The sequence below is a fragment of the Staurois parvus genome, unplaced genomic scaffold (genome assembly GCF_062004578.1).
Source record: "Staurois parvus isolate SC_StPar_1 unplaced genomic scaffold, SC_StPar_1.0 ptg000417l, whole genome shotgun sequence".
Lineage (NCBI taxonomy): Eukaryota > Metazoa > Chordata > Amphibia > Anura > Ranidae > Staurois > Staurois parvus.
In genome coordinates this window covers 99,190-122,993 of record NW_028318213.1, presented here as the reverse complement: position 1 = coordinate 122,993, position 23,804 = coordinate 99,190, and the positions used below count along the sequence as shown (strand labels likewise).

General features: G+C 40.4%; 2 protein-coding genes across 2 annotated transcripts; one reads left to right on the top strand and one right to left on the bottom strand.

The window, feature by feature from the left end:
* Nucleotides 1-8,333: 8,333 nt before the first annotated feature.
* Nucleotides 8,334-11,503, bottom strand: LOC149454752 (serine/threonine-protein kinase SBK1-like). Its single transcript, XM_089687072.1, has 3 exons — nt 11,329-11,503; nt 10,550-10,752; nt 8,334-8,867 (listed from the first exon to the last, which is right to left on the bottom strand). Exons 1-3 carry the CDS (start codon nt 11,501-11,503, stop codon nt 8,334-8,336), a joined length of 912 nt encoding a protein of 303 aa, XP_089543198.1.
* Nucleotides 11,504-15,226: 3,723 nt separating this feature from the next.
* On the top strand, nt 15,227-23,771 carry LOC149454751 (serine/threonine-protein kinase SBK1-like). Its single transcript, XM_089687071.1, has 4 exons — nt 15,227-15,295; nt 22,638-22,806; nt 22,929-23,131; nt 23,220-23,771. The coding sequence occupies exons 1-4, from the start codon at nt 15,227-15,229 to the stop codon at nt 23,769-23,771; spliced, it is 993 nt and encodes a 330-aa protein (XP_089543197.1).
* The last annotated feature ends 33 nt before the right edge of the window (nt 23,772-23,804 follow it).

Sequence of the window (23,804 nt, the reverse complement as noted above, 5' to 3'; positions counted from 1 at the left end):
GAAATTGGCCAATGTTGGGTCACAGTAAAGTGTCAGCCCACACACCATAAAAGGCCGACTTCACAGCACCCTTTGTCAGTGTTGGTGAATTTAGTGTGAGTGAAGGACAGCTGACATTTGTTAAAGGGAAAGAGACCGTTTACAGTGGTGTGCTGTCAGTACCGTGCTATAAATTGTATTCAGTGCTGTATGTATTACTATATTGTGTGCTGTATATATTTATCTATTGATGATTTTGCAGTATCTGCGGCTAGAGAGAGTGGAGTGTAAGCCTCCTTGTACTACAATTTAATTTTTAATTAGTCCCATTAGTTTTCTAGGACTGCTTTAATGGTGGGAGTTCCTTATTTTGTTAATAGGTGGTTTCTGTTTATTTTTTTAAGCCAAAAAGGTTTTAGTTTGGTTTAGTGTTTTGGGGTGATGTCAGGGATGAGAGGTCAGCAGGGAATTGTACAAGAGTCAGTAGGGTAGTATACAGGGGTTCAGTAGGGCAAAAGATAGGGGTCATCAGGGCAAAGGACAGGGGTCAATAGACAAAACAGGGGTCAGCAGGGCGGAGGGGGTTATCAGGGCAAAGACAGGGCAGTAGGGCAGAAAAAAGGGGGTCAGCATGACTGAGGACAGTGGTGAGAAAGGCGGTGCGTGGGGATCAGCAGGATGGAGGACAGGGGTCAGCAGGGCAGGGTACAGAGGGTCAGCAGTGTAGAGGACAGGGGTCAGAAGAGAAGAGGATTGGGTCAAAACTGCAACATAGCAGCCAGCTATACACTGCAGATTGTGTCTGAAAGGGAATACGATCTTATGTGCTGTGTGGGGAGGAGGACATCTATTGACTGCTCTGTGTGTGGTGCCAGGACAAGGTCATCTAGCTCCCAGGGCGAAGATGAAAAACTAAGCCCTCTATGTGTGAGCATCCTGTCTCAGCATAATTCCCCCCCCCCCCCAAAAAAAAAAAGCACCAGTCAGCACGCTCGCCTCTCCCCCCCCCCCCAATCAAGCATAACTTCCGTCTGCAAGCCAAAATGCAAAAATTCCTCCTCCCAGCATAATACCCTGTCCCAGCACAATCTTTGTCCCCAATTCCACCTCCAATGCCCCCAATTCCCCCTCCTAGCACAAATATACCTCACCTAAAAAATCACCCCCTCCATGCACACATCCACTTCCCCCCAAATTTCCCATCCAAGCACAAATCTCCCCAAAGTTCTCCTTAGCATAAATCCCCCCCTCTCTCCTCCTAGTATAAATCCCCCCCAGTCCCCCTCTTAACCCAAATTCCTTCACCCCTTAGCACAAATACCCCCATCCATTTTCTGGCACTAATCCCCCCTCCTAGCACAAACCTCTCCAACCCCCCTTTCTAGCACAAATCTCCCCCAATTCCCCTATCTAGCACAAATCCCCCTGCTAATCCCCCCTCCTAGGACAAATATCCCCTCCCTATGAAAAATTCCCCTAAATTCCTACTTCTAGCAAAACCCCCTGTCAAGGTACCCTTTTCAGCACAGATCCTCTCCCTTTCTAAATTTATTTATTTATTTATCGAGTTTATAAATAAATCCGTTGCCCCCTCAAATCCTGTGGGTTTTTTTTCTATAAAATGACTTAGAACCCCAAAACATTATATATTATTTCTAAGCAGAGGCCCTAGAGAGTAAAATGGTGGGTGTTGCAATTTTTATGTCACACGGTATTTCTGCTGCAGTTTTTTCAAACACATTTTTTTGAGGGGCAAAAAATACACTTTAATGAATTTTAATGCACAAAACCCGATATAATAGTCAATTGTGTGGTGAAGGATGGTGTTACACCGAGTAACTAGATATCTGTCACGCTTTACAATTGTGCGCACTCATGGAATGGAGACAAACCGCACTACTTAATAATCTCCATAGGAAACATTTTAAAAGCCTTTTCAGGTCACCAGTTTAGAGTCACACAGGAGGCTTTATGCTGGAATTATTGCTTTCTCTCTGACGATCACTGCGATCCTCTCATGTGCGGTGTGAACACTGTTTATATATGTGGGCGGGACTTCTGTATGCGTTCACCTTTGTGCACAAGCACAGGGGTGCTTTAACCCTTCCCAACTGTGCTATAGCCAAAAGATGGTCCGGAATCATCCAGTTCTGGGAGGGTGTCTATAGATCTGATCACAAATCATGGTAAAGGGCCAATCACAGTGGCCTTTACCATGTGATCAGCTGTGTCCAATCACAGCTGATCACATTGTAAACTAATTTTACTGGTTATCAGCAATCCTTTCCTCACGCGCTGTCACAGTGTGAGGAGAGCCAGCTACCAGCGATTTTGAGAAGGGATATTTACACTGATCGTTAGTGCCTGATTATTAGTGCAGCCCAATCAGTACCCATCAGTGCCGCCTATCAGTACCCATCAGTACCACCTATCAGTACCTCCTCATTAGTGCCGCCTCTCAGTACCCATCAGTACCGCCTATCAGTATCCATCAGTACCTCCTCATCAGTTCCTCCTATCAGTACCCATCAGTACCTCCTCATCAGTGCCGCCTATCAGTACCCATCAGTACCTCCTCATCAGTGCCGCCTATCAGTACCCATCAGTACCTCCTCATCAGTGCCGCCTATCAGTACCCATCAGTTCCTCCTATCAGTACCCATCAGTACCTCCTCATCAGTGCCGCCTATCAGTACCCATCAGTACCTCCTCATCAGTGCCGCCTATCAGTACCCATCAGTGCCGCCTATCAGTACCCATCAGTACCTCCTCATCAGTACCGCCTATCAGTACTCATCAGTGCTGCCTCATCAGCAAACATCAGTGTAGGAGAAAAATTACTTATTTGTAAAATGTTATAACAGAAACTAAGAATTTTTTTTTCAAAATGTTCGGTCTTTTTTCATTTCTTTAGAAAAATAAAAATGTTGATGACTAAATACTACCAAAAGAAAGCTGTATCTGTCTAAAAAAAAGTTTCTTATGACTACATTGTTTCAGTGCAATTGTCATTCAAAGTGCAACAGGGCTGAGAGCTGAAAATTGGCCTGGGCAGGAAAGGGGGGGAAATTCTGGTATTTAAGTGTTTTTTTTATTTTTGTATTTATTTATTTTTTAATACTTATTTGTTTTCATTTGTTTAAATCACTTTTATTGCTATCACAAAGGATGAACAAAATCCCTTGTGATATCATGGGCAGTGACAGGTCCTCTCTACTGAGACATATGGGGTCCATTAGACACCAGATCTCTTCTCTGCCCTTAAAAACATCTGATCAGACTGATATCGGTGTGATCAGATGCTTTCACAGGCTGGTAATGGATTGTTTACATTAAACCAAAACCAGAAATGACAAAATACTTGGGGGTATTCCAGCCATGGCCCTGTTATACCAAATTCAACCAGAGGATGTACAGGTACGGTTATTTTGAGGGAAGTGGATATGGAAGCCAAATGTAACCCACAATCACCAGACTGAATTGACTTTTTTGGGTTTAGCAAAATTTGTGTATAGCAATGGTTCCCAACCTTAGCTGTCACGTTCCCCAAGTAGGTCATGTTTTGGGAATTCCTCTTTAGATATAATAGAAGAGATATGCCGGAAGCACATGAAGGATCTCCAAAAAGCATCCAAACATTTTATTAAATGGTCACATCACACCATAACATTGTTGTCTCTGAGCCCTGCAAGGCCCCTTCTTCAGGCATGTGACATTTTTGGCATAATATTTTATTGATCAGAATTTAAGAGATTACAAAATACAGTACAAAGAATGCAAGGTACAAAAATAACTGCGGACAAAAAAACCCAAACAAGAAATTAAAAAAGGAAATAAAATCAGATAACTGGATTTACAATAAACAATGCAAATTAGAAATACAAAAAGAGGGGGGAGGGGAACATAACCAGGCCTCGGCCCACAAAGGTGGCTCCAAGCAGTAATAAGAGAAGGGGATGTTCCCCTGAGGTTTTGCCAAACCTACTACGATCAATATAACTAGAATTGTGAAAGAGGACACGTAGCAATGCAGCAACCCCACTGACTACATACCAAAATGGGATTGGTATGGTAACGGTATTGGTATAGGAGACGCCCTACCAAATAGACTATGCTAATTGGCATGAACCCAACAGTAGGTCACACCCTCCCACAACAATATGGGGCCCAATCACCTAACATTTGCTATTCTTATGCTGTCCATCTATATTATAAGAACTAGTAATTGTGTTCTTAGAAATAATTACATTAATTAACTTAAGAATGTTTTATAAAACAGGACATCAATGGGCCGGCACAGGGAACCAGGAAGAAGACGTTGACAACCAATGACGTCCATTTTGAAAATGCCCAAACCCATTTATTCAGTGGGGTTAAGGATCTGAAATGATCCCCCAAATCGCATTCAGTAGGCAGTACTGTCGCTGAACGTGACTTATTCAAGTGAATAGAACTGTGCTGCATGTAAAAAAAGGTATGCAGCGCTAATAAAGCTAATAAGAACAAATGGAAAATCAGAACATAAGTTGCACAATAACATAAGTGAAAAAACTCAGTCCATATTATATGGTGAGATAAAGTGATAGGTGCAATTGTCCAAGTAATCCATAGTCAGAGATAATCATGACTCTTGTGATCTCGTAATTGTACAAATAATGCACTAACCAGATAGCGCATAAAATGCGCATGGAGCAATTAAAACCCGCTCCTGGTGCTCTGGACTTGTGATATTAGGAGGATGTCATCTGCAGGTTGGCCACCAGATGTCATCAATCCAGGTATATTCGTAAGTCATCCACCAGAAAAATCATCAGCGGGGGAGGGGGTAATCACACATCACTCCAAACCAGCAGGAACCTTCAAAAGCGGGCTCCCATGCAATAGATGAGACCCAGAGAAGCTTCTAATAGTGTAGTATATCTTTAATAAGCAAACTTACAGCATGTACAGATAATGGATAAACTTACATCCAGAATAAGATCTGGCCACCAGGGTGTCAGTCAGGATAGCCTTGTGATATGAGTACACAGGTCAGGGGCACCCTCTAACGCGTTTCGTGTAAATAACACTTCCTCAGAGGCCATTAGGCTTGCAGTTGAAATTCCCATTGAAAATACTTCCTCAACTTTCCAAAACAACCCAAAACATTCAGGAAGCAGTATAGCCTCCTGATGCCTGTCAGCTGCCCCTGTGCTTCTCTGTGAGGAGTGATCTACTTTTCACAGAAGACACAACTCTAAGGCCTTAAAGTCTTGCCCACCCACACATTTCTTTTTTTAGTTTTCTACTAACAAGAACAATTGAGTACTGTCCTGGATACTTGATTTCCACTAACATTCAACTTTCAGGACAAGTTTTCAGGGTATATCCCCATCTTCAAGTTCCAACCAGAGATGAATGGTTCTACTTTCAACAGGAAATACAAGACAGCATACAATATCCCACCCACCCCTCCAGTTCTGCTTGTGTATACTGCCAACAGGAATAAAGTGTGATGTATGTTTTGTTTTTTACCGGATGGCTGTTGGGCCAGTGGTCATTGGGATCACAGATATGTGCACTTCCCTCTCGTCTCTTTCCCCAGGCTACCCTTCATTGGTAGGTTCTTGTCCCTCCATATGGTTGTGGGAATGGCATTCCTAATGCTTACCTCATTACCTCTTTATTGAAGACTTCATGGATACAATGTTGCATTGGGTGTACCGTATGGGCTCATTCACACCATGTGCATTGACATATTTTTCTACATTGCTCAGGTCTTTGGAAGGGTTTAAAGAAAACCATTGCGTTCTATGTGTCCTGTTCACACCACGATGCTAATGTCATGTGCAGATGGTGTGATGTGAACAGGGCACACAGAAAACAATATTTTTCATTGAGCTTTTGCAAAGACCTGCATGATTGCTAGACCAAAAAGGGGAGGACCTTTCCATGAATCAATCCTTGAAGGGCCTTAATCAGAGGAAGGAATCAGAAAAAAGAAATCTCAGCCTCAGGCCACATGCCCTCAACATTCAGGGGTGCCTTGCCAGGGGGAACCCTTAGCAAAGCACTTTATCCCTATAATAAATGAGGAGAAGGGTCTCTTCCCCACAACCCTGATTGGTGGTTATTCGGTTCTGCAGATACTTATTGAAACCTGGAAACCCCCTATATAATCTGTGGTCCTCATATGCCCCCCCCCCCCCACACATGGCTGGGTATTCCCAGTGACAGCAGTGGTTTCTAAAATCCTGTGACAGTGGGAAGCTGTCATATGTAGGACTGTTAGAAATACAGCTCCTACATATGATGCTTGGGGAAAGGTTTGGGTGTTAGTTAAAGGAAATTCCAGACTAAACCTTCATCTTAACCCTAATGGATGGGAAGATAGAGGACCTCCTTAGGATAATCTAGGAAGCCAGTTCTCAGTTTGTGGCATCAACCTTGGCAGCTGCATGTGTGGCTCACAACCTGAATATTTCAATTGACAACTTGGGTCAGCACATTGGGGGGAAAAAAATTTCCTTGCAGGAGATTGTGGATACCCCTCAGCTGGAAACCAAGGCTGTGTCTTATAAAACGGACATAACCATGAAGTCAGTAAGAGCCTCCACCAGATCAGATCATTTTCCTAATTTGGCCAGAAGGGCCATCTGGCACAGCATGCAATACACTGGGATTTGTGACTTGGTAAAGGGTGTGATCAGTGGGCACAGCTGCTGGGAATGTGGGCAAACAAGGATCAGGACTAGAAGCCAACACTGATGCTGTTACTGCTGAAACCATCAGACCCTCATGCTGTGATCCCAGGACACAGCCCAGACACAACCGTCATGGGACAATAAACTAAAAAATGGGCATGCCCTGCCAAATCGGGAACGGTTGGAAAGTATCAATCAGTGGAGCCCCTCATTTCTCCTGCTAGGTAATAGAGTGTAAAGTTTTCAACAATGTTAATAGAATAAAAAAAGAACAGAAAAATCTAAATGTGAACACTGGAACATCAAAGAAATAGAGGTTTTCCAAACATGTGGGAGTAATAGCAGCAGAAGTAGTAAAGTAGTATAAAGTGATAGTAGTATTAGTAATAGTCATATTGCTGTATAAACATAATAATACAATATTGAATAAACCAGAGGTGAAGAAGCACAAGAGCACCACCCAGTGCACAGGAGGAGTAACCACAGATTAGCAAAAGTTACTACACTATGCAGCTGGGGGGGCTTGCTGATCTCAGGCTCGGTAATGTAACATCATTCCATCAATGTATCCAAGGATTCCTCAGTCCATACTGCAATAGAGTCATTAAAGTCTTCATTTATTATGACAATATTATACTTACCATATATGCCTTGTACAGAAGGATTGCAGAACACACATTCCAATACACTTGACAATGAACAAAAAAAGTGAAAAGAAAACCAACAAAATGTAAAAACATCAATTTGTTCTAATATAGTACACATGTTTATGAGCTTTATTTAAATCTGTCTTTTTTCTTGCTGGCCGGGCTGGACATATGATTGACATGTGTTTCCCATCCTCATCTATCCTCCAGCAGGGAACAGGTCCTGAATGCTGCTGCAGAGAACTGGGCTCATGTGAAGAGGTGAGCTTGGCTCCCTGATTCATTTCCCTGTCAGCTCACAGAAGATGTTGCATAACATTGGGTGTCAAATCCTGGAAAAGACTGAATCTGGAGCAAAGACAATATGGGGCAGCACTAGAGCTTGGGGAGGGTGAACATTGCTTGTTTTTGTAAACAGGCCCCCCCTCCTACCACATGAAAGAATAAAACTGGAAATGGGTTTTAAGGCCATTTAAGGAGAACAATAAAATCAATGGTGAAAAGAAGTGCAATGTAATTTCTATGTAGTATAACCATGCCATTAGCTGCTCTGTGGCCCTGGAGCAGAGGGTCCCATAATTTGACCATATAATATTTTCTTAGGCAGGGGAATCATTGGGAGACTAAAGCCAAATAGAATGAATGTGTAATTAGTGTAGGTACCATGTAAGCATACATCGGTGTTATAGCTTTAGAATGGTATATGTTTGAATAGTGAAATTGCTTTTGAGAACTGTGGTGGAAAGAAGTGGACATGTGGTCCAATTAGATCTGTGCTTCTGTGGCTCATTATATACGGTTTTCCTACGCTATGAGTTAGTATTTCTGAAATCAGCAATTACAGTAGATAAGCAAACATGTGACCAGCTACAGAAAAAGCCAGCAGTCCTAAGATTTAGACTTACCTTCCCCTAGGACATGAGTGTTGTATGAGGCAGCACTTGATGAGGCTCCACAATGGACATCATGCACTCTGTTATATCACATGTATGACCGTTTTCCTGGTTAGATTCTCTGGAGGCATTTATGCTTTCCATGGCAGGTGGACATATTTTAAAATGTCCATAGCAGAACACCTCTCAGAGGCATTGAGGGCCAACAAGTCCCAGAACATCTGCCTGGCTTCAATGGAGAATTGTTGCCACTTTCCTGGTGCCAAGGATAGGTCTTTCTTCATTTGCCACCAAGCAAACTCCCGATACATGGGGTCATGACCCCCTGCTTCTTTCCAAGGAAATGAGCCGGTCATAGCTGTGTACAACAGGACTCCAAACGCCCACACGTCAATGCTCGGGTGCAGCAGCAATTGATCCCCTTCTTTTAAGCTGCACAATTCCGGAGCAGTATATGGGATGGACCAGGCCATACATGGTGCTTGAGTGCCCCGGAGCCTCGTCAGTCCAAAATCTGCTAATTTGACTTCCTTACATTCAATGTCCATGAGCAAAATGTTGTCCAGTTTAATGTCCCGATGGACCATTCCTCTGCTGTGCATAAAGTCTAAGGCACTCGCTACCTGTGGAACAAAACACTTTACAATATCTTCATTTAAACCAACCTGTAGAAAAAAAAGAGAGAAAATTAGTCACCAGACACAAATATAACACAATGTTACCCAACATATTGAACCCACCTTACCTCGTGTACAGGGAAACAAACATACATTAGCTGAATACACAAGGAGTAGGATTAACCACTTGCCTACCAGGCACTTATACCCCCTTATTTACCATGCCAATTTTCAGCTTTCAGCGCTGCCGCACTTTGATTGACAATTGCGCGGTCATGCAACATTGTACCCATATGAAATTTTGATCATTTTTTTCTCACAAATAGAGCTTTCTTTTGGTAGTATTTAATCGCCACTGGGCGCTTTACTTTTTGCGCTATAAATTAAAAAATGTGCAAAAAATTTGAAAAAAAAAAAAAGTTTATTTGTTTCTTTTATAAAATTTTTCAAACAGGTATTTTTTCTCCTTCACTGATTTGCGTTGATGAGGCGGCACTTATGGGCACTGATAGGCGGCACTGATGGGCACTGATAGGCAGCACTAAAGGGCACTGATAGGCAGTACTAATGAGGTGGCACGGATAGGCGGCACTGATAGACAGCACTAATTAGGGGTCACGGATAGGCGGCACTGATATGCAGCACTGATAGGCGGCACTGATAGGTGGCACTGATGATGGGTACTGATAGACGGCACTGACTGGCATCACTTCTGGGCACTGACTGGCGGCACTGACTGGCACAACCCCTGGGCACTGACTGGTGGCACTGACTGGCAGCACTGCTGGGCTGCACTGGTGGGTGGCACTGGTGGGCAGCACTGGTGGGTGGGCACAGGTGGGTGGCACTGGTGGGCACAGGTGGGTGGCACTGGTGGGCACAGGTGGGTGGGCACAGGTGGGTGGCACTGCTGGGCACATGTAGGTGGCACTTCTGGGCACAGGTAGGTGGCACTGCAGAGTGGCACAGGTGAGTGCACTGCTGGGAACAGGTGGGGGCACTGCTGGGCACAGGTGGGGGCACTGCTGGGAACGGGTGTGCGGGGCTAGTGGGCGCACTGCTGGGCGGAACTTGCGGGTGTCACTGCTGGGCACCGATCATCAGGGCACTGATCATCAGTGCCCTGATGATCGGTGCCAATCCCCGCTCTGACAACTGCCGGTTCTCGGCAGTACTTTCCTCACGATCTGACAGCGTGAGGAAAGTGCAGCCGAGAACCGTCACTTTCATTTCCCTGTGATCAGCGTGTCATTGGACACCGCTGATCATGTGGTAAAAGGCCGGTGGGATCGGCCTTTCACCACATCACGTGATCAGCTGTGTCCGTAGGACACAGCGATCACGGAGATCGCCGGGTGCACGCCCCCTGGGGCGCGCAGGAGAGCGCGTTCTGGGAGGACGTCATATGACGTCCACTCAGAACTGGCCGGCCGCGGTGAAGCCGTCATTCGGCTATGCGCGGTCGGCAAGAGGTTAAAGGAAACCTGTCAGCATCCAAAATGGTGCCATTAATGGTGCAAGATCCATCTTAACCCATCTTACTCCATTTTAAACTTTGCTTCATAACTTGAGTGATACACAGACCTAAAACAACAAGCGTATGCCAACTATACATCCTACCAACTCACTGCCCTGGGAAAGGAACCTTTAAAACTCAGAAATGCTTTAAAGCAACTAAAACTAGAAATCGTGACTTTATAAATATCAGTAAAGTTTTGATACAAACTTACATTTGACTTTACTATTGAATGAAGGTTTCCAGCTGGTGCCACCTTCTGGACGAAGACATAGTCGTTGCTGGTTTGGAAAGCGATTTCATGGGTTGTGATGATATTTGGATGGCCACTGAGACTAAGAGACATTCCGTATTCCACTAGGAAGTTGTCCATTGGAGTTGTCTCTTTACTCATCAGTTTCATAGCCACCAACTCATCTGTTGAAAAGAAAGACAAAAAAAGACAATGAGTATCATAAAAACAACATTAGAGAAATGATGAAGCTTGCTAAAAACCTACTAAAGTTAGTTAAAAGTTTATGTAAATCTAAAAGCTCTGACTTATTAAGATCCATAACCATCACTCAAAAACTGGAAGCAAGGGGGGCTTGGAAAACTTAGAAACTTAAAAAATGCTGCTCAAAGCTTTGGAAATGTTCTGCAGCCGAAGCATTCTGTTGATTCTTAGATCTTGGATGTCACACTCATATCTCAGTTTAGAAGTAAAGATCCTTTAGACATCTGAGCTGTAAATAGAACTAAATCTGCAGAGGGCACCCAGAGCATTAACTAGAATATGTAAATATCAGACTTGTATATTATGGCAGACTTGCTCATTATAGTCTCCCCTCCTCTGGTGATGCAATATCTACAGTATGATCCCCCTTGTTGCACCATGCAACCGAAGAACCTTTACCTGCTAGTTACTCTTTCCCTTAGTTTATTTCCACTCATTCAGAAGCACAACTGATTCTGTAAATCATTCTCTTTACATGAATTAGGCTACAAATTTACCTGAGCCCCGATGTTTGGCCAAGAGAACCTTTCCATACGATCCTGTCCCGAGCTCTTTGATGGGGTGGAAGTGGTCTGTGACTTCCATCATCGTCAGGTTTTCTGAGGTTTCGGCGATGAGCTCAAGAAGTTTCCTTGCAGTGTTCTTGGTTACTTCTACGATGCTAGAAGCCATTCTGGAATCACAACATCAAAACATACAAATGAGTTTCATTTGGCACTAATCATTAGTAAGCGGCATTAATCATCTCTCTGGATATCACCCAGTTACTGTTATTAATTGTCACCTTCATTAGAGGTGGGGGGAGGGGTAGTATTGTAACTAAAGACAGTTATTTTACATTTTAAAGCTGATATATGCTTACAATTCTTATTAAATACATGTTGGGCTTATGTTGATGAGCTTTTATTCACAGCAAGTGGATATTGTTTTCCTATATAAGTCTATGGTAATGCAAAACCCACTTGAAGCCGATCAAATTCACCTGTCAATATACAGTATTATAAATTATTTTAGAAGGGTCTCAAATGGACATCAAACTGATTCTATGGACACGAACCCTTACTCTGATACATACAAGTTATATGTAAGAAGTCCAATTATTTTATAGATTCCAAAGAGAGAAAGGAGTGATGTAGAATGGCACTGGGCAAAGGACCGAGAGTGCCATCATTCCAAACCAACAAATGTCTACAACAAGGTAACAACCGGGGACTTCCTAGGATGGCAGCCAGGGATATCAATTCAAAACATAGGAATACAAATTCCAAATGTATTAGTCACATCATACAAAAGTTTTTGTATTGAACATCATGTGTGAATCTTTAAACTTTTGCATGATATGACTAACATTTATGAAAATATCTTTTATAGCTGGGTGTTGACTTTCTGTCCTTAGGTGCCATCCTAGGAAGTCCCTGGTTTTACTTTGCTGTAATACAGTAAATGATTTACTAAAGATATGTGACTTCCTGAGACTTCAAGTACAAATCCAACCAAAGAATTTGGACAAAAATAGGACAAGGTTAGAACATCTTTTAACTTTTTATTGTCGTTTCTGACGTCCGATCTTCCCTCACTTCATGTGTGTGGTCAGCAAAACCTCTTTAAGAGGGCACAAGTGGGGGAAGAATGAAAACCTTTATTAGGTTTTGTAATTTTTTTTTGCTCCATGATATTTTTATTAAAGATTAATAACAGGTACATAAACAGAAAGAAGATTTGGTGGCTATTTCCAAAGGTGACCAACATCAATTCACAATAGGAAATATACCAGAGTCAGGTATAACTGGACAATGAAAAACCACATTCTAGCATTATATAGTAACAGGGAAATACAAGGGGTCCCTCATCATGGACCTATACTGGTCTTGCTATGCATACACCATAGAACAGTGTTTCTCAACCTTTTCTTAGTCAATGTGCCCTTTACAATTCCACACAATCTTGAGGCACCCCATGCTAAAATGTAAGAACGAAACAAATAGTTTTACGTAACGCAGCAACATCCACACAAGTAGGACCCCCAACATTAGAAGTGGTTTGTTCTTTCATAACTATTGCACCTTTGCACATTGCTACCAACATGTCCCAACATTCTCCCTCACTCAGCTAAAGTGACCCCAGTGCTGATGGAGAGGGGCAAACAAGGATTCAGGTGACTGATGTCCTCCTTTTCAACCAATTACATCATTCGTTGTTAGGATGTCAGCGGCTGGACCCCACAGAACCCAAGGTTGTAATGCTGCACAATACAAATTTGTGGTTTGTGTAACAAAAAGGCAGGACTGATCCACTTACTGTCTTGTTTACAGTTTTTGGGGCAATTCTACCAAAGGCATCGCTGAATAACCCAGAAGGCACCCCAGGGTACCTGGACACCCTGGTTGAAAAAGATTGCCATAGAATACTCTAGCCAGACTAGCAAGGCATGAAGATAAACAGAAAAAAAAAATAAAAAAATATATATATACACACACAGTATATTTGAATGTGAAGCGCAAAGTACAACAAATGATCTGAGCATGTCATAGGACAAGATAGTTGGAGCACTCAGACTCATATCTTTGTCAGGTGTTTATTGCCATGTGTGTCCCAGTATTGGGTCACTAGTGGATCTTCCCAATAAGGACCCAGGTGGTAATAAAAACCTGACAGAAGTTATAACTCATTCATAAATCAAGCAAATAAATGGGATTGGCTGGAGTTGGCCTCTAGCTACAGCCATTGTATTGAGTTGCTGGTCAGAGTTGCCAACATTCTAGTCAATGTTATGTAAGCTTGTCATTGTAACAATATAGTGGAAGAGAAAATAGAACCCCACATGTACTAAATATGACAAATGGGAACAGTGGAATTTGGAACCCGATTACTATAAAAAAACATTTTTTTGCTGGATTGTGCTTTCAAACCAAACTGAAAATTGCCTAACAGACAATCTAGGATGACCTAAGAAGACCTGTATAATTTTACTTCTAGGATACATGAAGAAAGAAAATCTCAATGTATGTATGAGGTTGGTTATATTCTAAAAAAAATATTCAATCAATACACAGACCTCTAAACAAAAGAAAATAATGTATTCATACTTGTAGGGCAATAACAGGCAATTTAGATAAAAGGTAAAAAATCTAATTGAGGGAACATAAAAACGTTTGTCTATTTAACTTACTGCTAAAACAGGTTCTTATTGGAAAATTTGGAAAAGCAAAGAAAATTAGGGGGGAAACAAAGTTGCATGTACAAAAAGACAAACAACAATTCACCATCAAAAGTTTTTTCACCATTCCTGTCTAACACTCAACTACTAATCTACAATCTCTCAGACAACCTCGGATGGAACGGTTTCATTTTATTTCAAGGGAAGATGAAGAAAGAACATGTGAATGTAATGCATGAGGTTGGGTAGATTGTAAAAATAACATATTGCAAAACAATGTGGATATTCCATCAATCTATGGATCGCTCAACAAAAGGCAATCATTTAATCCTTCTTGTAGGGTAATAACAGGCAAGGGAAATAAAGATAAAATCATCTAAATTCAGGGAACATTAAAACATTCTTTTTATTTAATCTTTTTGCTACAACATTTGTATTGCTGGGTTGTCATTGTAAAATATGATGAATGAGAAATATAGGAAAACAATGGCGTGTACAAAAAGACAGACAGGAATGGCAACATATGAAACTTAGGGAAATAAAAAATCTTTTGGTACTGAATTGTTTAGCATGCAATTGCTAATCTACAACCTACCAGACAACCTCGGATGGAATTGTTTCATTTTATTTCAAGGATACATGAAGAAAGAACATCTGAATGTAATGCATGAGGTTGGGTAGATTGTAAAAATTACATATTGCAGGATAATGTGGATATTCCATCAATCTATGGATCTCTAACCAAAGAGAATCATTGAATCCCTTTTGTAGGGAAATTTAACCTTCTGCTAAGAAATCGGTATTGTTAGGTTGTCATTATAAAATATGATGAAAAAGAAAATTAGGAAAACACTTCCATGTATGAAAAAGTCAGACAAGAATAGCAAAATATCAGGAATGGCAAAATTTTGAACTCAGTAAAAAAACTTGATTTTGAATTGTGTTTAACAAGCAACTGCTAATCTACCATCTAACAGACATCCTGAGGAATAATTGTTTTTTTTAACTATTTCAAGTGTACATGAAGAATGAATATCTGATTGTAAAGCTTAATGATGAATATATTTTAAAAAGTAAATGATCACAATAACATGTGGATATTTAATCAATATATCAATCTCTAAAATAAAAGGCCTATTTGTCTGACAATAAATAACAGGTAAGTGAAAAAATAGAGAACATTCTACATTTTTACTATTTAAATTTCTGCTAAGTACATCTCTTAATAGTAGAGAAAAATGCTAGCTAAGGATAAAACTGAGGATTATAAAACTATGAAGTTCTATGACTTACTTTGGAAAATGAAGGTATAGATGGTCTCCAAGTCGGTCTTCACGGAGGAAATCTATGCGGTCTTCTGAAAAGCAATTCTGGCGGGAAGCAATGTAGAATATAAATCACTTTTTGCTACAAGAAAAATGAGAGTCACTGAAAGTAAGGAGTGGAGGTCTGGTATATATGTGAGGAGAAAATGGAATTTAATTGATGGGAGATTCTGATTGGCCAACACACAGGAGCAGCTCATTAACATATGATTGGTGACTTTGTAATGGGCTCCTGAAGGGTGGAGCAGGCAGGTCCATATGAATGGGGATTGTTTATGCTGTGCCAGTGTGATGAGGGCGGGGAAATTACCCTGAAACTAATTTTAAATGATTTAATTAACCAAGGAAACAGTTTCTAGATGCTAAGATTTATAGAGATAATGTATAAAATGTCTTAATATTCTTTTTTCTTTATAATATCTTTTTATTAAATTGTTCAGCATAAATTTACAAAAATGCTAATTATCACATATATACAAATTAAAGATAGAAAAGACAGAAAAGAAAAAGGGTATAATAAATACTACAACACATTCACAATATATGAAATACATTAGATAATATTCAGCGTAGGAGTGCTTTCTGTTAGATATCATAGAATCTGTTAGAGTAAATAAGGGAGGAGCTCTGCTGACTTCCATCATCCAATTATATGCAAGCACAACTTATTTGTTTTCTTAATTTTCCTGGCATGTGATGTAACAGGTTGATGAGATTTTTTGGCTAGAATGTTCTAGGGTATATAGCTGTGTATATGTGGTCAGAGAATCAGAGATTAATTGGCTTGTATTTTTTATTCTTTTATCATCAGTTGAGTTTGTCTCATTTATAGGGAATATACAGGGGTTAGACAAAAGATGGAAATACTCCACCATTTGCAGGTGTGAAAGTGACCCCATGTTTGGAGGTGAATGCAGAGGTGATGTAACACATTTTTGCTTCCACTGTGTGATGAGACACCTAGCTAACAGGTGGGAAGCCTCACTTTCCTCATTCTCTGCTAGTAATACAGAGCAATGTCAGAGCTTAATGAATGAAAAAAATATTTCCAGCTAGCAATAAATGAAATCATGTTTTGGTCCTGAATTGTTTAGCATGCAACTGCTAATCTACAACCTACCAGACAACCTCGGATGGAATTGTTTCATTTTATTTCAAGGGAACATGAAGAAAGAACATCTGAATGTAATGCATGAGGTTGGGTAGATTGTAAAAACAACATATTGCAAGTTAATGTGGATATTCCATCAATCTATGGATCTCTAAACAAAAGACAATGATTTAATCCCTTTTGTAAGTCAATAGCAGGCAAGTGAGAAAGAAAAAATAATTTAAATTTTGGGAGAATTAAAAACTGTTTTTTTTCTATTTAACTTTCTGCTAAAAAATCTGTATTGTTAGGTTGTCATTGTAAAATATGATGAAAGAGAGAATTAGGAAAACACTTCCATGTATGAAAAAGACAGACTGGAATGGCAAAATTACAGGAATGGCAAAATGTGAAACTTTTGATTTTGAATTGTATTTAACATGCAACTGCTAATCTACCATCTATCACACAACCGAGGATGGAATTGTTTCATTTTATTTCAAGGGTACAAGAAGAATGAACATCTGAATGTAAAGCTTAAGGCTGAATATATTTTAAAAATAAATGACTGCAAGATAATGTGGAGATTTAATCAATATATAAATCTGTAAAATAAAAGGCCTATTTGTGTGACAATAAATAACAGGTAAGTGTGAAAAATAGAGAACATTAAACAGTTTTACTATCTAACTTTCTGCTAAGTACATCTTCTAATAGTAGAAAAACCCTAGAAAAGGATAAAACTGAGGATTATAAAACGATGAAGTTCTATATGACTTACTTTGGAAAATGAAGGTATAGATGGTCTCCAAGTCGGTCTTCACGGAAGAAATCTATGTGGTCTTCTGAAAAGTAATTCTGGTGGGAAGCAGTCAATGGAGGAAATGAATCACTTTTGCTACAAGCAAAATGAGAGTCACTGAAAGTAAGAACTGGAGGTCTGGTATATATGTGAGGAGAAAAAGGAATTTGTTAAATGAGATTCTGATTGGCCAACACAGAGGAGCTGCTCATTAACATATGATTGGTGACTTTGGAATGGGGTCCTGAAGGGTGGAGCAGGTAGGTCCATATGAATGGGGATTGTTTATGCTGTGCCAGTGTGATGAGGGCGGGAAAATTGCTAATTTTGATTGATTTAATTACCAAGAAAAAAGTTTCTAGATGCTAAGATTTATAGAGATAATGTATAAAATGTCTTAATTTTCTTTTAATATATTTTTATTAAATCGCTCAACATAAATTTACAAAAATGCAAAATATCACATTGACCCAATTTAGCCATGGAAAATGTATGTATAAAATATCTGTCTAAATAAATAAAATATAAACACGCATCCATATATAAATCATAAATATACAATCTAAAACCAACATAGAACTCCACCCACCTGAGACTATAAAGTGGGCAATATATATGAACTGACAAAGGCTGGAATGCTGAGCTGTGATTGGATCCTGAAAGTAAAGTTATTCTTTAAAGGTTTTAACAAAGATGCTCCATCACTAAAAGCTTCAAAAATCTTCTGCAGATTCTTACGATATATACTAATCTTTTACAAGCAGAGGATTTACATATAAAGTTTGAGGCCAAAATACATTTTTCTGCTATGGGGCTTCATCACTAGTCATTTTTAGTAATGTGGAACTGCTCAGACTCAGCACTGCGCTCATCACATATATGTTCATTGGGGGGATGAAGGAACTTTCCCTGAGATGGTGATGGTGGTCTTTATTGTCATGTTTGGTTTGTATTTGTTGTATTTTGTCTCCACAATCTACTTTACTTTAAATGTTCACTTTGAGGTCACAAAACCGAAAATAGAGAGTACTCCATTGTGACAAGTCCAGATCACATTGGGGGCCAAATTATTTTAACTGAAAAGGTTAATAAACCCCCTGATGTTGGTAAAATCCAGATTTTCTTCTCTCCTAAGGGTAATGAAGTGTTTTTGGGGTGCCATAGTAAAGGTAAGGAGGTGGCCTCACCAGTGTGTCCCATACTTCCAGTAGTTTATTGAGCAAGGCATAGGGAATCATAGACCAAATGTGGAGGAAATGCAGGAAATAAGCAGCTACTCTGCATTAGGTTGGATAGTAGAACATGCTTGATAATTACCTTCTATATTACTAGATTGCAGGATTGCCATATTCAGGAAAAGGATATTGGAGGAACCAACTGAAGCCGGTCAATTTAATAGGGATAATAGTATACGGAAGAGGAAATATTATTTTGCTTGTTTGATTTTATTTTTTTTTTGTTTATTTTATTATTAATGAAAAAAAATCATGAATTGACATATTTTTATTTTTTAAAAACTTGTTTTAGTTTGATTTAGTTGTGATTTGTTTTATTGAGATGGATTGTATTTGTATGAAATTAAAGCTAAATGTAGCAGGGAGGATGTTTGGTAATGTTCACATTTTAGCATCCTCATTTTTGGAAAAGTGGAACTTTTCTGGACCAGAGTATGGAGTATTTTTAGGTTATTTTAGTATACACTACAAAACATTGTTGGGGAAAATGGTAGCCATTGTCATTGTCAATTGTTTCTGCTGAGTGTCTGGGTGTTCACCTCTACTATTGTTTGTTTACTGTAATTACCAAATCCCATCCCCATTGCCTTCAGTTCCTCCTCTGTGTATTGTCTGTTGGGTGTAGGCTGAAACCATTCAGGGTAGATCTTATTGTTATGGTAAATTTCTGTGCTCCAACACCTTGGGTGTACTGAATATTGTAGTCTCAGACTAAAGGCTTGAAAAAATATATATATTTTTTTTTTGTGTCATTTATTTTTCTATCACTTATTTTCTTCCATTTTCTCAACTTGTTAGTGGAGCTTTGAAAAGTTTTAAGGTAATTACTTGGAAACTGTGGGCACCATCTGCTGGAAACAGCTGCCATATCTAGCATGGAAAGCTTTGTAACTAAAGCCGTCCATAGAAGGTTCGAATCTCGGATGGTTCAAGGCCAAGATTTAACCTATGTATAGGCAGGCTGAATGTATCTAAGTTGATTGATTGGTCAAATTTAGTACAACCAACCTGTTGGGTTTTCCATGTGATCATTGCTAGAGGCTAATATAGCCACTAGCAGAAATCACTGTGTTCTCCCAGTGGGGATGACTCCCCCACCCCCTATCCCCACTGAGAGAACACAATAGCTTCATGGAAGGGATTCTCCCATCAACACTGATTGTGTGGATATGGGAATCAAGCAATTTTCTTTCCTGAAACCCGTAGTTGCAGGAAAATCTATTAACCAAATATTAGGGCATCGGAGAATGAAAAAGAGTAAATGTAAAGGGTTTTTACCTGGTATTGTTAAAGTATTATTATTGTTAAGGCCTCCCAGGAGGAAAGTCTTAAAAATTAAGAATTACAAATCTGAAGGTGACACAAAACAAGGAATTGATAGCAAAAGTGAAGACTGAGCAAACATCATAGGTTCATACAAAGTGGTCCCAGTCCAACCTCGGGCGAAAACGGAAACATTACAGATTATGCAAAATGCAAACTATTTCAATTTTCAATGGTCAGGCTGCCATAGCATATGGGACATATTATCACATTATTATTATACAGTATTTATAAAGCCCCAACAGTTCGCTCAGCGCTGTACATTACAATGGGAGACAGTACATGCAAAAGAACAATAACAATACAATGTGATACATGAAGGATTCGAGGGCCCTGCTCTTTCAAGCTAACAATCTAGGAGGGAGGGAATGGTGGTACAGGAGGAAATGGCTGTGGGTGAAGGAGTGGTAAGAAGAGTGGAGGAGGTTGGCAATTAGCAGGGGGTGGGGTAGGCTTCCCTGAAGAGAAGAGTTTTCAGGGTGCACCTAAAGGAGAGGAGAGTAGGTGATAATCTGATGGATTGGGGTAGGGAGTTCCAGAGGATGGGTGACGCCCTGGAGAAGTCCTGGAGGTGGGCATGAGAGGAGAAGACCAGGGAACTAGAGAGAAGCAGGTCTTGTGAGGAGCGGAGAGTGCGTGTTGGGTGGTATTTGGATATTAGGTCGGAGATGTAGTTTGGGGCAGTATGGTGGACAGCTTTGTACGTCAGTGTTAGGATTTTGAATTTGATCCGTTGGGCAATCGGAAGCCAGTGGAGGGATTGGCAGAGGGGGGTGGTGGAAACAGAGAGGTTCGTAAGGTGCTTCTATCTGTGCCTATGATGTAGGGAGGGGTGAGGGATGTGAAGAGTATTGGGAAGAGAAAGATACAGATCTAAATGATCCTTTTCCAGTGGTTATGGGAGAAATTGCTGATCTAAAGGAATATTAGTGTAGATGTGGAGGCGTATACAGCAGTCATGACTCTAGGTGTCCTCATTTGGTTTGGTCAGCTTGTAGTGACCGGGTATCTATGGATCAGTATGTGTCTGTGGTTTGCTGACCTTGTCCCCGAGTTAGTGTATGGTGGTTGGGGACCAAACAGAAGGAACCTGTTCCATAGACACAGGGATTGTGTTTTGTTCCTGTGGTGTCTTCAAGGATGGGAAGTGGTTTCTGGGAACTACATTGGTGGTGTTTTTGGCCTGATCGTGAATGCATTCCTAATAAATGGTCTGTATCTAACAAATTCTGTCAGGGGTATGTAAACTTATGAGCACGACCCGAATCATTCCTATGGATGAAGCCGAAATGAGTAAAGGAAATAAGGGCATGGACTGCAATTTGCCGTAAATACAGGCTCTAGCAAGAGCTGTTTATTGCAAATTCTGAGCAGGGCCACATAATAAAAATCATTGGATGGGTCTCATGTTACGTATTTTACAGAGGGAAGAAATTAAACACCCAGTTTAACCGCTTCCTGTCCGCCTTATAGAAGAATTACTGCTACAGGGCGGCACGGGTGCACATAATCACATACATACATATATATATATATATATATATATATATATACACATACACACAAACACATGATTTTGCATTTCCAGGTAGGGGCCATGGCTGTCAATCACCAGGTCCTGGCCGGTGATTACTCGCCGGCACCCCATGATTACCGAGGATCTCCGCCAGGAAGGAGAACTGTTTTGTTTACTAACAGTTCTCCTCCCTGTCATCGCGTGTGATTACAGTGACGCACACACACAGGCCCATAGTAAAACACTCTCAGCGTCCTTTTTTTCCCATGAATTGAGCTTTCTTTCGGTGGTATTTGATTTTACGCACGTACCGCCCTGTAGCGCTATTTCTACTATAGGGCGGTCAGGAAGCGGTTAAACTTACTAAGATCCTTTGCTTTGATAAATGTTACCATTCACTTTGTAGTTATCCTAAACTAACAATATATCTAAAAATCCGATACCAGAAGATTCCTGCTTATGTCTTTTCCACCTTCTAGGATTTTGCTGAGGCCGGAAAGTCACAGAACCTGAGTACACCTTCACACACCGAACCTTCTCACCAGGAGCTCCACAGCAAAATGAAAAATGTCATTTCATATTCCAGTAGAATGGAATACTGTATATAAAGTGATCATCTATAGCCCAGCAAACGCTGATACTCCTGAACCTCAAGTCTTCCTTGTTTCTTTGTATTCATTCTCACATTCTGATTACAGTCTACAAGTGATCAGTTCAAATGCAAATTGGCAAACACAATGTTTGCTTACTTGTACAACGTATGTAAATTCCCAGGCAGCCAATCAGAATGCTTCAACTTTACAACCACCCCCCCATTTAAACTCCCATTTAAAGGTGACCTTCTCTTCCCTCTTTCGTTCCTCTCCAACACCAGATCTAGGGTGACATTGTAGAATAGCTGAAGATCTCACCTGGAAATCAGTGGAGCCTGATAACAGGAACACTTTGCAGGATACATTGAAGAGTGATCTCAACATTTCCTAAGGTAAGTCATTATATTTGTACTATTATAAGGAATGTTTTGTTACTTCCTCACTATTATAGAATGACACTTGTCAATCAATACACAAATATAACTGAGCTGTATATAGTAATGTTGTAGTTTTATATCGGCCCTCAGTTGTGTTTATGAAAATCAGAATTGAATTGGAGCTTTTACTATCAACCACATTTTCCATCTCATTCCCTACCAGCCTGTACATATAGTTGGTACAAATGAAGACTTTAAGTCAATATTATAGTATATGTTTTATTATGTTGTGTGTTTGGTTGTATTACGAGAAGGATATTTTACATATTATTTGGGGGGGTTGAGATGTTATTTGAATAAGGGCTAAAAACTGTTCTGTCTTCTCCAGATCAAAATGGCTTCTGCTGCCCACAATGTGAAGATCCTTCTGAAAGGACTTGTCTCCTCATCATCACAAGGTCTACAGGAGATAGACTTACAGGAGAGATTCCACCTCATAAAGGAACTTGGAAGTGGAGGACATGGTTCAGTGCTGCTGGTGGAGGACAAAGAAACAAGTACGTGCCAGTTATACAGGATGTTTTAATTGTATACATCTCTCCATACCCATAACATGATTTAAATATATATGTACACAAATGCTGTGCTTAATATCAATCTAATCATGTCCTATTTACAGATCAGAAGATGGCTTTGAAGATCATGGAAAAGAAAAGAACAAGTAAAAGGCAATTTCTGATAGAGTTCAGTGTGTCCTCCTACCTTTCTCCTCATCCCAACATCATCAGGAGTTTTGGCATGGCCTTCAAGACCCAAGACCACTTCGTATTTGGCCTAGAGGCGGCACCAGTTGGTGACCTGTCCTCTATAATTGTACGCAATGTGAGTCTGATTCCAGCTGATTCCGAATTTTAGCAATTTTCTGGATCATTCTATTTCAGGGTAATAACTTTTTTTTTCTATATTCCAGGTTGGACTTCCAGAAGTCAGTGTTAAGAGATGTGCCATGCAGATTTCCAGTGCTCTGGAATTTATTGCCGAGAAAGGACTGGTGCACATGGACATAAAATGTAAAAACATTTTGGTATTTGACCAGGAGTGCCGTTGTGTGAAAATCACTGACTTTGGCCTTACTTGTATGAAAGGAACAGTGATTAGATTGAAGTCTGGCAGCACCTCCTACAGGGCCCCTGAGATGTGTGAACTCACTGGACAGGAAGAACTGGCTGTAGATCCCACTCTGGATGTATGGAGTTTTGGAGTGCTCCTCTACTGCCTGATCACAGGAAAATTTCCCTGGAAGGTGGCCACAGATAAAGACAAAAGATTCAGCAGATTTGTTGCCTGGCAAAACAATCATTGTGATGACCCCCCAGCATCATGGAACAAACTGCCCACATGTCTGCAGAGAATGTTTGGATGTCTCTTAGCTGTGGACTACAGTCAGAGGAGCAAACCGACTGAAGTCTTGTGTTATATGGAGGAGAGCTGGAAATCAGATTCAACCTATTCAACAGATTGAACCTAAGTGGCATCCCTTCCAGCTAATCTACAA